Below are 13036 nucleotides of genomic sequence, written 5' to 3'. Positions count from 1 at the left end.
CCGCAAAGGAACAGAGACGCATCCAGGCTTGTCTACGCAGAGCAATGCCTGAACTAGCGGCTCTACTCAAACCATCAGCTGAGTAAGATATGAGACGCATGGAAGAGTTCACAATCGAGTTTAGGGTAGCGAGCTGGGTGTTAACTTTGTTGGCAACTCCTGCAGCTACCGTACCCTGGAGAGTATCTCCTAACTCTTTCAGGAGATCTCTTTGTAGTCTTGTAAAATGGGTTAAATAGTTCAGTGATCAAAGGGAAAAAGTCACTGAACTAAACATGCATTTCCCATATCTATCCATGTTCCTGGAATCTCTGTTAGGAGGATGGATAGATGAGGATGTCTCAGACGTTTCCTTTTTGGTGGCTGCCGCCACCACCACCATGGCATCAACAGGCACTCTCTTAGTCAAAAAAGCGTTGTCTACTGCGGCAGAGAGATGAACTTAATTGGCTTCTGAGGGACAGGTTCCATGGCCTCCAGCGACTCCCATGCCTTATGAGAGATCAGCTCCATGAGCTCATTGTAAGGCGGAGACACCCAAGAGGTGGAAGGCTGAGACCCGAAAGCCTTCAAGAGCACTGACTCGTCTTCAGTAGGGCTTTTGGACTGCCAACCGCCCCTCTGATTAAGGAGCTCTAATATCTCCACAAAGGAGATATCCTCAGAGGGCGATCGAAGGGACCCTTCTGACTCATCCAAGTCAGTGTCAGATGTCAAAGACTCCTGTGGGGAGTAAGTGCCTCCTCTTGCACAGTCTCTTCCTGGGTACCTCCTCAGTGGGGGCATCTGGGGAGGTCTCAGAAGAGCAGGGGGCATCCTGTGGGGCCACTTGAGGCTCAGGGTCTCTACACTTGGGTTGACCAGTAGAAGCAGGAGTGGATTCAGGCGCTTGAGGGGAGGAGGAAGGCAGACCTGATGCTGATGATGTCTTTGGAGACAGGACTCTCCTGATGTCATCGAACGCACCATGGCTCCGACGAGAAGGGTTAGACGGATCTGAAGGGACCGTCTGATCCTCCCACACCAAGGCCATGGGCTCCGAGCCCGAGGTAGGAGCCGAGCTCATCCGAGCCAAAGCCCCGACAGGAAGAGTCGGCACCGACAAATCAGTACGACTATCCTCTCCGGACCCGACATGAGAATGTCGGTTCCTAGAGTCCCCGGTCGGTGCCGAGGACGTCCGAGTAGATGGAACCGATAACACCGGAGCAGGTCTCGGCTCCACAGGCTCAACAACGATCAGATCGTGCTCCTCCGACTCCGAAAGTCCAGTACGGCTCAGAGGAGGAACAGTCAAGACCGGGTTAATGGTCTTCGGCTCTGACGAAGGCGTCGGAGCCGACCACAATTTGGCAAGGCCTGGTGCCCATAAAAGCTTCTGCACCAACCAGTTCATATCCAGATCTGAGAGGCTGACAGAAGATTTCGAGGAGTGTGTGCACTGAGGGTGCTGACTGGAGCAGAGGAGATGAGGGAATCTCAGAAACCAGCTCCAAAGCTGTGAGCTGGCTCCGAACAGAAGGGACACTCGGTTCCGAGGACAGTGGAACCGATAACCCTACACCCTCCATTATTTTAGCCTTTTTCGATGTTTTGGAGTCACCTGAAGACTTGGATGACTTTGAGGATTTACTAGCACCATCCTGGTCACCCAGTGCTTCCGAGAAGGAGTGCTGAAGTAAACCCCTATCCACCAATTTCCTCCTCCTCTCTAAAAGTACCCTGGAAGAGAAGGAGTGACAGATCCTACAAGAGTCTTGGAGGTGTAATGCCCCCAGACAATAAACACACTGAACATGCCCGTCAGTAACTGACATTTTTTGTCCACAATCCAGACATTTTTTGAAGCCAGATTTAGGATGAGGCTTCTCTTTCTCATCAGACATCTCTATTTTAAATTTAGACAAATTTAAACAATTGAGAAAACACACTCAAGAAATTATCTAACTACTACTGCTAAGAATGTGGTTAAATACAAGGCCAACTACTAGGCCAACTCTATAGAAAAAAGCAAGCCAACACAGGGCACTTATCTAAATCTAACTATATAGAATATAATATCCTAACAAGAAAGTCAAGAAAAAAGTTTTTAAAACTTGCATATAGACAAATCTATCCAAAAATTGGTCCGAGCTATCTGGAACACCGAGAACTGTGTCACGGCAGACTAGATCTGGGGTAATTCCAGCAGTGCATCATGGGATAAAGGGCTTGGTCTCGAGCTACTGGCAAACCTTGAGCTTTGCTATCGGCCGTGTCGGAGCTGAGGATCGGCTCCGAACCCATCAGTTAGAATAAACGGCGAGATTTAACAACTTCACATCATTAATTTTCATGCAAAGTAGATAAGAAATGCTTAGGTTACCACACTACATTATCTTAATCCTTGAGAAATGCCACTTTACTCCCAATTACAGTCATACATACCACACAACTGTAAAAGAAAATGAAAATTATCACACTGGATCAGTAAATTATTCCACTCTGGCACTGAATGTATCTTATTTTTTGTGATTTCCGATGACTTAGTTATTAACTGCTGTGACTACAGTGTACATGGTCCTGGGTTCAAGACCTGCAAGGGTTGTTTATTTTTTCCGACTCCAAATCTAGCTCCAGACAAGTGACAAGTGGAGTACCTCAGGGTTCAGTCCTGGGATCGCTCTTGTTTGGCATCTACTTCTCTGAAGTACAGGCCAACAATAAGGGACTCTGGCTAACAAAGTTCGCAGATGACTGCAAATTGAGAGCCATAACTGAATCCCCAAATGATGTGGATATTCTACAAAAGGGCCTTACAGAAACAGATGCTTGGTGCCAGAGCCATGGGCTCAAGCTCAATGCCAAGACATGTATAGTTATCCCCTTTGGGAAAAAAACATGTACCCATGAATTACCACATAGGTGGCAGTACACTAAACACAGAAAGTGTGATAAGAGACTCAGGGACACAGGTGGACAGTGGTCTCACCTACGATAACCACATCACCACAACAGTAAGGAAATCTTTCTATGTGGCACACCTCATCACTAAGGGCTTTTCATCCAGAACAAAGGAGGTCATTGTCCTACTGTACTCATCCCTCATTAGACCCACTATAGAATACAACACCCCGTTTGGTATGTACCTCTCAAGACATCTGCAACAACTGGAAAGGTCACAGAAATACCTCACTAAAAGAATCACAGGCCTAAAGCAGATGCCCTATGCTGACTGTCTAAAAAACTCCAGCTATACTCTGTCACATTTAGTCTACTTAAGAGGCGATCTCTACTTAATTCACAGATCCATAGATCAGTACTAGGCTAACTGTCCTCATGCACCATTTTAAGCCTAGCCAATTACCCCCTATGAGAATCAAACCCTGCACCTTGTGCTTCTAAGGTAAACACCTTAACCATTACGCCACCCTCCAACCCATAGTACTAATCTATGATTCCATGAATCTAGATTAACTACCAACTGCATTAAACACAAAAATCTACATTTAGCAAATGTCAAGTACCATTCAAGATTTTATATATCAGTAATAGTCTAACATTTTACTCATCACTAATGTACAATAATGCTTTTCATTTTTAAGCCATCTTACTTTGCTGTATTTCTACTTAAGCTTTCCCACAAATAATGTCAGCATCACTTTGACAGTGATGTACTGGTTTGGGGTGTTGTGTCCCATGATGCTGAAATGGCCTGTGTGGGGTCTCAAGGTCAGATCACAGTTCAGCAGCTCTGGATGAGGGTAAGGTTATCCCAGACCCCATAACACTTGGCTTGCCCATCAGAGGAATTCACTGCAGACAGAGGGGAATCAAAGTGGAGTAATTTCCAAAGGGTAAAGTTACTTCATTTAGATGTTTCTCAAGACTCACTGAAACTTTCCATATGAAGCCTTGTCGCAGGTACCACAAAAACAGATGTCAACATGTATACCCTCATCCCAAACTCTGCATGCAAATAACATACCCTTCAAATTTTTCTTCTTAACTTCTAGTAGCACAGCCTATGCCGTGTTCAGCTTATACAACTGCAGGCTAAGACACTTAGGAAAAAAACAGCTTATCATACTGTGCTGTATACTGAATTGTAAAAATACTGAACATACAATAAATGTTTTAAAATATCTCAAAAAGTGCTGCAGGGTAAAGGTCAAACATTGCTCTAGGGTACTTCAATGTATGACTCCTCTCTGTTTTTGTTCCAAGCTGTATTAATTACTCTTAACTGTCTGTAATGATTTATAATTTGTATATTTTACACCATGGTTGCAAAGCTTCTCTCTCAAAGCTTCCCTTAAAAACTAGCCACAACCAATCAGAAAACCCAGCAATCAAAATAAATAAATAAATACAGAATTCAATACCAGAGCTATGAGACCTTGATGGTCTGGCAAGTTCTGTATTTTCTCAAGGTCCATGATTAAGGATTTCAGTGCAGGGCCACACAGCTTTTCAAGGTATCCAAATTCCCTCTCAGAAATTTCTTGACTTTAAAGGAAGACAAAATCAAATTTTTTCATGGTTAGAGTGGTCTCTAGATTAGTAAGGCAGGTGATACTCAATTTCAGGTGTGCCTAGAGCTGCTGGTAGGACTGAACCTGTACTAGGCTGTAGGACTGAACCTGTACTAGGCTGGAGTAAATGTGAACACCTGGAACTTAAAACTGGCAAAACAGGAGCTAAGTACCTAGTGAATACCCAGTGAGAACTGGAGCAAACAAAGGGCAAGGATATGAACTTGAAGTAGTGGTGACCTTTCAGAAGTCTCACGCACCTCCTGTATCCCTGAAATATGCAAAACTGAAGGCTAAGTGTCTTTCATGGTAAACTAAGCTGTCTATTGAAATGTCTGGACTTGCAATGCCAAGAATCAAAATGATAAAAAAAGACCTCTAACTTGTTTTTGCAGAAGGGCAACCCCTCTGCACCCACTGATGTGGGAGGCAGGATCAACAGTTGGGTTTTTCTGCAAATGTTGCTTTCTTTCCTCCTTTCCTTAAAAGGAGTACAGTTTTCTGGTTACTAGAGAATGTGAGTCTGACTCCACAAAGATACGGTCCCAAAGGTATCCTCAAACAACATGAAAACTCATAAGAATCATCTAAGCCCACAAGCTCTACTTTCTTCTGGCGGCAGTTTGACATTTTTGCCCCGCCCCCCCCACTACAAATTCTACCTGTTCAGGTTAAGTGCTTCTTTCAAGGCACTCAGATGACATAGACTCCTCACTGTCAGCACTGTAGCCCAAAGCAGAGCACATCATCTGCATTCTTCCTTGCTGATTTCACAGTTGAATGATGGCTCAAGTAAGGAAATGCTCTTCCATTCCAGTTGGACAGAAGTACTAGAGGTGCTGGGCTCTGCTTTTGTGAGGTGAAGGAAAGTCATTTATCACATGGCAACATACGCAACAACAAATTTTTGATAGCCAAAATCATACAGGATAAATCTGGGTGGTAGATCGGGTGTCCCAAGCCCTAGTAAATTATCCAAATCTAGTATGGCCTGCATTGAAAGGAAACCGAAAGTGATGTCAATGAGCTAGATGTCAGAAAATGGAAGGGATACCCCCATTTATTCCCCCTTCAGCCTGTGTTAGATGTCTGCCTACAGTGGACAGAGAGGGACCAACATCCAGCTATAACATAACCGATTTAACTACTTAGGTGACTAAAAATGGCACTATTGTCAGTCACCAGAAGGACTTTGACAGGTGTCCGTGCTGCAGACAGCAGAGCAAGCAGCTAACCAAATGTCTCCTCTGTGAAACAAGACTTGTTGGATTGATGGGGTGTCTGAGACCATGCCAACTCTGTTTTCCTATTTATCACTTTCTGGGCTTTTTCACTTCCCCTGACTCTCTTTTTAAAAACTTCAAATAAAGGAAGCAGACACCTCCTAGCCTAGAGAGATTAACATCTTGTGCTCTCAAAGGACCTTCACCGTTTTTACTACACTCGTGAGCAAAAATTTTCTTTCTAAAAAAATGGCACTGACTACACTTATCTACAGGAAGATCCTCTCCAGACACAAAAAGCAGTGAAGATGAAAAACATTCAAAGTCATAATAATTAATGTTTTCCATAGATGCTATCCAGAACATATTCATAACATTACTACAGAAAAAACTCTAAAATATCAGTGGTTCACCCACAAGACAATACATAGGTTCATAGGTAGGTACTAAGCTATTGTTCCTAGGGCCTATATAAGCCTAGCCAAAAAGGTACCCTGGCTTTCGCCACCCAAGAAAATTACTTTCCTGTGCCCCTGTCGAGCAGAGCCACAGAGGTGATCCCCGGGGTGAATTTCCTATTTCCCATCCAATCATCAAGATTTTTCTTGAAGAGTGCTAATGAGGAGCTTTGTTTGATATACATAGGTAGTTTGTTCCAGAGTATGGGAAGTCACTGGGACAAGAATCTATCCCTCCGGCATGTTCTCTTTATTGTGGTGACAAGGTTTAGGTCCCTAGAGCGTGTAGCTCAGAGGGATAGGGATTTCTTTAAGTGGAGCATGTCCAACAGCTCTGGGTTTGACATAGCTTTGTATGTTAGGCAGAGATTGCCTCTGAGTAGGTGATATACGATGGAGTAAAGCTAGAGTTAGAGACGGTCTGCGTAGGGCATCTGTTTGAAGCCGTTAATCCTCTTTGTGAGGTATTTCTGCAGCCTTTCCAGTTGTTGTAGATGTCTTGTGAGGTATGTACCAAAAGGGACGTTGTACTCTATAATGGGTCTAATGTGTAATGAGTACAGGGGAACAATGACCTCTTTATTCCTGGATGAGAAACCTTTTGTGATGAGGTGTGCCATGGAGAAGGATTTCCTGACTACTGTGGCAAAGCGATTATCAAAGGAGAGACTACTGTCCACCTGTCTCCCAAGGTGTCTTATCGCACTTTTGGTGTTAAGTAGACTACCACATATTTGGTAGCTCATGGGTACATTTTTTTTACCAAAGGGGATGACAATGTACTTTTTGGCATTGAGCTTGAGGCCATGGCTTTGACACCAGGCATCTGTCTCCGTGAGGCCCTTTTGTAGGATGTCCACATTGTTAGGAGTTTCAATTATGGCTCCTAGTTTGCAGTCATCTGCGAACTTCATTAGCCGAAGACCTTCTGTGTTAGCCTGTACTTCAGAAAAGTAGATACCAAACAAGAGAGGACCGACTGAACCCTGTGGGACACCACTTGTCAATGGTCTGAAGTCAGATTTGGAGTCTGCTACTTTCACAGTGTGGGTTCTGTCAGTGAGGCAATTGGCAACCCATTTTGTGACATAGGGATGTATACCTAGTTTAGTGAGTTTATCTATAATTCCAGAGTGGGGGATGGTGTCAAAAACCTTGGCGACATTTACACAGGCTGTGTGAACCACCTTACCCTCGTCTACGGCTTTGGTGACTGCTTCAAAAAAGTCTATCAGGTTTAGGAGACATGATCTGCCTTTTACAAACTCGAACTGGGTGGGGTCCAGAGTTTGGAGATTACCAATGACTTTGTTTATAAGATCCATTACGATACGTTCCATGGCCTTGCAGACCAGGCTCGTTAGGCTAATGGGGCGGTAGTTTCCAGGGTCCGTGGTGGCACCCCCTTTGTGGAGTGGGATAACTGTCGCTGTTCGCCATTCAGTGGGCACAAAGCCTGACGTGAGGCTATGACTGAACATGGTGCTTAGGTGGGGTGCCAGTTCATTCTGCAGTTTGTGTAGAACGCAGCCAGGGATGTTGTCAGGTCCCATGGATGCTGTGTTCTTGGCTTTGGAGAGTGTGGTTTTTACCTGTACAGGTGTGATTACAGGAACTTTGCATTCTTCCAGTATAGAGATGGGCCCTTTAGGGGATGAGAGGGGGGGTAAAGTTAGCATTGAACCTATCTGCCAGGTTGTTGGCAACATCAGTTGGTTCTGTATATTTAGTGCCATTGTGCTGCAACTCAGAGCAGATCTGAGTGTTACCATTGAGATTCTTGACATAGCTATAGAATGCTTTGAGGTTGTCTTTAGAAATCAGTGGCAATTTTGTTTTCGTAACTAGCTTTGGAGGATTTTATGAGGGATCTTAGCTTCTTACTGAGGCTGACCAGGGATCGGTTCTTTTTGCTGCAATCAAAGCATTCATTTGTCAGTAATCGGCAATCTGCAAACATTCAATTTTACAAGAATAAGGGAAGAATTTCCTGAAAACAGTACTTATTTCTCTGGAAAAATGTTTGCAGATTGCCAATTACCAACAAATGAATGCTTTGATTGCAGCAAAAAGAACAGATGATGGCACAGACTGCTGTCTCCTTTCTACACAGCATCAGTTTGACAGTCGGGGGTTGGCATAATGGTTAAGGTGTTAACCTCAGAGATAGATGGGCACAAGGTTTGAGTTTCACCTTTGGTGACTGTCAAGTAATTGGTTAGATGTGAGAGTTGACAGAGTGATTGCATAGTATGTATGTATTAACCTCTAAGGTGTTGGGAGGAGACCTGTCTAGGCAGGGGATGTCCACAGCTCTAGAAGTTAGGCCAGGTGGTAGATGTTGGCTTGCAGTGAATTCCCAATCATAAATCTATTTCTGATTTTTCAGAAGCAGCTGGATGACACCAGAGAATCAAAGGTTCTTACCAGCATTGGTCAGCTGTCCTCGCAGACGTCTTATCTCCACCATGGCTTTGTATCTTAGTCCATTACTTTCACAGAACTTAGGAGTACATCCAGCATACTCACATGCACCCACAGCACCTACAAAAAGCAGAAAGAAAACAAAAGGAGAATGACTGAAGGATAATTACATTTAGTTTTCTACTTTAGTTCTTTATTATTAATATTCTAGTCAAGGTCTCTCCCTCAGGTAACAAAAAGGTTTTTCACCACCTGGGAATCCAGAAATTTCCACTCACTAGACATGACAATGAGAGAAGACAGTCACATTAGACTGCTTCTGTTTCCAAGGACTCAATATACAACAGTAATAATGGAAAATACATATGCAATTACAAATAATCAAAAATTATCGCCTTATCATAACAGTAGTTCTTCATCATCCATCTTTGTTAACTTCAGCAGCAGGACTACCTGTTGTGGCAACTAGTTGGCTGGGCACATACATTTTTCCTAGGCTTTAAATCCTCCCCTTCTCTCTCTTCTCCCCTTCTACATACCTTTCTTGCCCCTGAACAAGCTTGTAGTTCTAAATCATCCCCAGGACATTTTTGGTGTACTCTGCAAAATTTACTTTTCTGGAGTCACAGAATCTCAGCATTCCTCTCTCTCTCATTACCTGGTACTTCAGAATCCCAATACTAAAAGGGCAGAATAAAAACAAAAACATTTTCTGGCAACAACTACATTTGTATTTTTATTTACTTACTTATTCTCTGTTAATCGAGTAGGTGGACTGACCCAAGGACCCTTTTTGGCTAAGACTCAAGCCATTTAGGTGCGACCCATACAGCATTTGATTACAACAATGCAACAGCAGCACATACAATGACATACAGTAAAACAACAAGTAAGCATCCAATACTTACATAATATTACTTTAGATTACAGCCCCAGTAAAAGAAAAAAAGATCAAGCAATTAATAAACATTAACTCTCCAGTTACAGGCTAATCTATGACTCTGGGAACTCAAATGCATATATATCATACATGCTGGTTATGAAAGGCGTCATTAAAACACAAATCATACATACAAATGTATAGAGCAGAAGACCTCATCTAAGCAACAGTTATCAGTTTGCATGTTCATGTACTCTTTAGACAAGATAAGTCACTGTTTCTGTGTGTGGATATTTATAAGCTAATCTGTATCTATTGAGCAATTGCACTTATTTTCTAGACATACATGATCTCAAGAGCTTTTTCTAAGGGCAAAAGCTTGTCTTTCTTCCTAATCTCCTCAAGTATATAATTCTATGTAATAGAAGCTAACTTGGAGAATGCATTTTCACAGGATGAAAGACTGAATGGTGGCCTGTATAGCAAGATGCCCGCATTGCTTCTAAGTGAATAAGCCGGAGTATGCCTAGCAACAGAGGACAGTAGGCTTCTTCCAGCAGACTGCATGTTACAGTATCTTAAGTAGTAGGGAGGGCTCTTGAAGTACATGGGAGCCACCGGATAGAGTTTAGTGGCATTTCTCAATTACTGGCTGATTTGACAGACTTTAGAATCTTATTCTCAGTGGTTTCGAGTAGTGCAGTGTTTTGAGTGGAAAGCAATACAATTATGGAAAGACCACATTCCAGTCTTGGTAGAAGAACATTAATGGCAGTGGCACATCTATATTGACAGTGAAGAAAACAGGAATATTGTAGACACCTTTGAGCTGCTGAAGCACTTTAGATGTCTATGCATGTGAATAGAAAAATTATGGTCCAGTGTGATGCAGAGAAATTTCTGCTGTGATATAACTGGCACAAGAGTGTTTTGGTGGTTAGCACTACAAACACATATGCTGCTGAGCTTTCCCTGGGTAGCAAAAAGCATGATGGTAGCTTTGTTAGTATTAATTGCAAGTTTACTGCAATAATAAAGTATGGATATGGACAAAAAGAATGCCATGGGCAATGTGAAGTACTGGGCTTTAAAAAAACAAAAAAAAAATGTTTTAACTGGGTGAGTCAAAGTCAAAATAAACTTTATTGCTGATCAGATATGCACAGTAGTGCAAGCTGAACATAATTATGTTGTTTTGGTCCCCGTGCAAGACACAACAATGAACACATAGTTTGAGTGACAGTAAGACTAATGCACATACAGGAATAATTAAAATATTAACAACACACCAAATCTCAAAGGAAGCACCCAGATCTGTTCAGAACTGCTGGTCAAGGACACCACATGCATAAATGCTGTAGATATAGCCAACCTACTGGCTGACAGATGCAGCAAAAACTTCACCCCTCTGTCCCCCCCATCCGTAAATCAAGACATCCGCAGTACCTGCCCCCCCCTTAACTCTAGGGAAGAGGTCGTCACTGCCCTCTCAAAGGCAAAAAATACAGCCTCCATGGGACCCGATAACATCCCAGGCTGCATCCTATATGAACTCGGGCATGAACTTACAGCACCATTAAAGCACCCTATTCAACCAAAGCCTGAGTACCAGCTTTGTCCCAGCCGAGTGGAGGACAGCCACTGTTATCCCTTTACACAAAGATAGAGTTGTCCACTGATCTGGGAAATTATAGACCCATCAGACTAACTAGCCTGATCTGGAAGGCCATGGAACGGATTATCATGGACCTCATTAACACTGACATTGGCAACCTTCAAACATTCGACCCCACACAGTTTGGCTTTGTCAAGGGGAGGTCATGTCTGTTAAATCTAGTCAACCTATTTGAGACAATCACCAAAGCCATAGATGAGGGGAAGACTGTGCACGCTGCCTACCTTGACCTGGCCAAAGCGTTCAACACTATTCTCCACTCAGGTACAATAGATAAACTCTCTCAACTAGGCATCAATCCATATGTTATCAGATGGGTGGCAAACTGGCTCACTGACAGAACCCACCTAATCAAAATAGGGGGAGCCACCTCAAGCAGTAGACCTGTATCGAGCGGCGTACTCCATGGATTAGTCCTGGGGCCTCTGTTATTCAGGATATACTTCTCTGAAGTGCAGGCCAAAACCAGTGGGTTATGGCTGACCAAATTTGCAGATGACTGCAAGCTAGGCTCGATCATCAATTCCCCAAGTGATGTGGACGTCCTCCAAGAGGGTCTCACCTAAACAAATGACTGGTGCCAGAAACATGGCCTCAAGCTGAATGCAAAACAATGCATCATCATCCCCTTTGGGGAGAGTGACTAACTGAATAACAACGTCATAAGCATGCAATCAGTCGTGAAGGATTTGGGCACCAGGTTGATAGCAACCTGGCTTTTGACCACTATGTTGCTTCCATTGTATGGAAAGGTTTCTATATGGCCCACCTCGTAAGGGTATCTCGTCCAAGGACAAGGAGATCATAACATCCCTGTATTCTACCTTTATAAGGCCAATTATTGAGTACAATGCCCCCTTTGGCATGTACCTTGCAAAGCACATGCAGCAGGTGGACAGACCACAGAGGTTCTTCACCAGAAGAATTCAGGGCCTCAAACATCTACCCTACACAGACAGGCTAAAAGCGCTGTCCCTCTACTTAGTTTCATACAGATTCCTCAGAGGTGACCTCTGTCTAGCATACAAAGCAATCTCAGACCCCACCTTGATGGGACTGCTGCATATCTGCAAGTCAAGCTCCACTCGAGTAACCCGCATGCGCGACCTCAACCTGATCTGTGACATCAATGGGACTTGTTAGCGAGACAGATTTTTGCCCCAGAGACTCCCCCATCTGTGGAAAAAACTCCCTTCCCACATCAAGCAGAGTACTTCATCATCCCTTTTCAAGCGCAACCTGGATAACTGGATGGGAAACAGAAAATACACCACTGGGATTCCACCTATGTCCCTCCTGGACAGAGGCTTTGGGTGCTGACTTGTCTAAACATGGGCTAAACCCTTAGCTAGGCTTATAAGAGCCACAGGGCCAATAGCCTAGCAACTTCCTATGATCCTATGAAAACAATAAATTATCACAATTGGACAGGAAGGCATTAGACAATATTTTACTAGTAGGTATTGCAAAGATCATGACTTCACATTGTGATTGCTTAGATACTGCACTTCATAAGTTGTAGTATGATACATTCTGAAGTTCATACTGCACATGCATGGATTGGTGACTCACTCCTGACTATTGCACATTCAGAAAGTCATTGCATAAGAAATCAGGCTAACTGTACCAGTTATTGAAGCAATTTGCCAGAGTAATTACTACAGATGACACTTCACAGCAAGTGGCATATTTATCTGATTATTCGCGGTCATGCCAGGCATTCAAGTTCAGCAGCCTTGAGGATAAAGGGAAGAGGCTCCTGTTCAGTCTACATGTTTTGCAGTGTAAGCTGCAATACCGCCTGCCCAAGTAAAGGCATGCCATGGGCAGGGGGAGTGGGATTGTCGATTTTCTTCATAGCC

The 13036-nt window shown here is 43.4% G+C and overlaps 1 protein-coding gene across 1 annotated transcript in view; it reads right to left on the bottom strand.

The window, feature by feature from the left end:
• DHX37 (DEAH-box helicase 37) overlaps positions 1-13036 on the bottom strand; it is a 1097190-nt gene that overhangs the window by 373662 nt on the left and 710492 nt on the right. The window contains exon 21 of the mRNA XM_044068525.1: positions 8623-8739. Coding sequence (XP_043924460.1) covers positions 8623-8739 — 117 coding nt within the window. The remainder of the gene's footprint in view (positions 1-8622; positions 8740-13036) is intronic.

Source organism: Protopterus annectens, chromosome 4.part0, assembly GCF_019279795.1.
Source record: "Protopterus annectens isolate FY-2018-M chromosome 4.part0, PAN1.0, whole genome shotgun sequence".
Lineage (NCBI taxonomy): Eukaryota > Metazoa > Chordata > Ceratodontiformes > Protopteridae > Protopterus > Protopterus annectens.
Note: the sequence above shows the minus strand (reverse complement) of the source record. Positions and strands in the feature narration are given on the sequence as shown.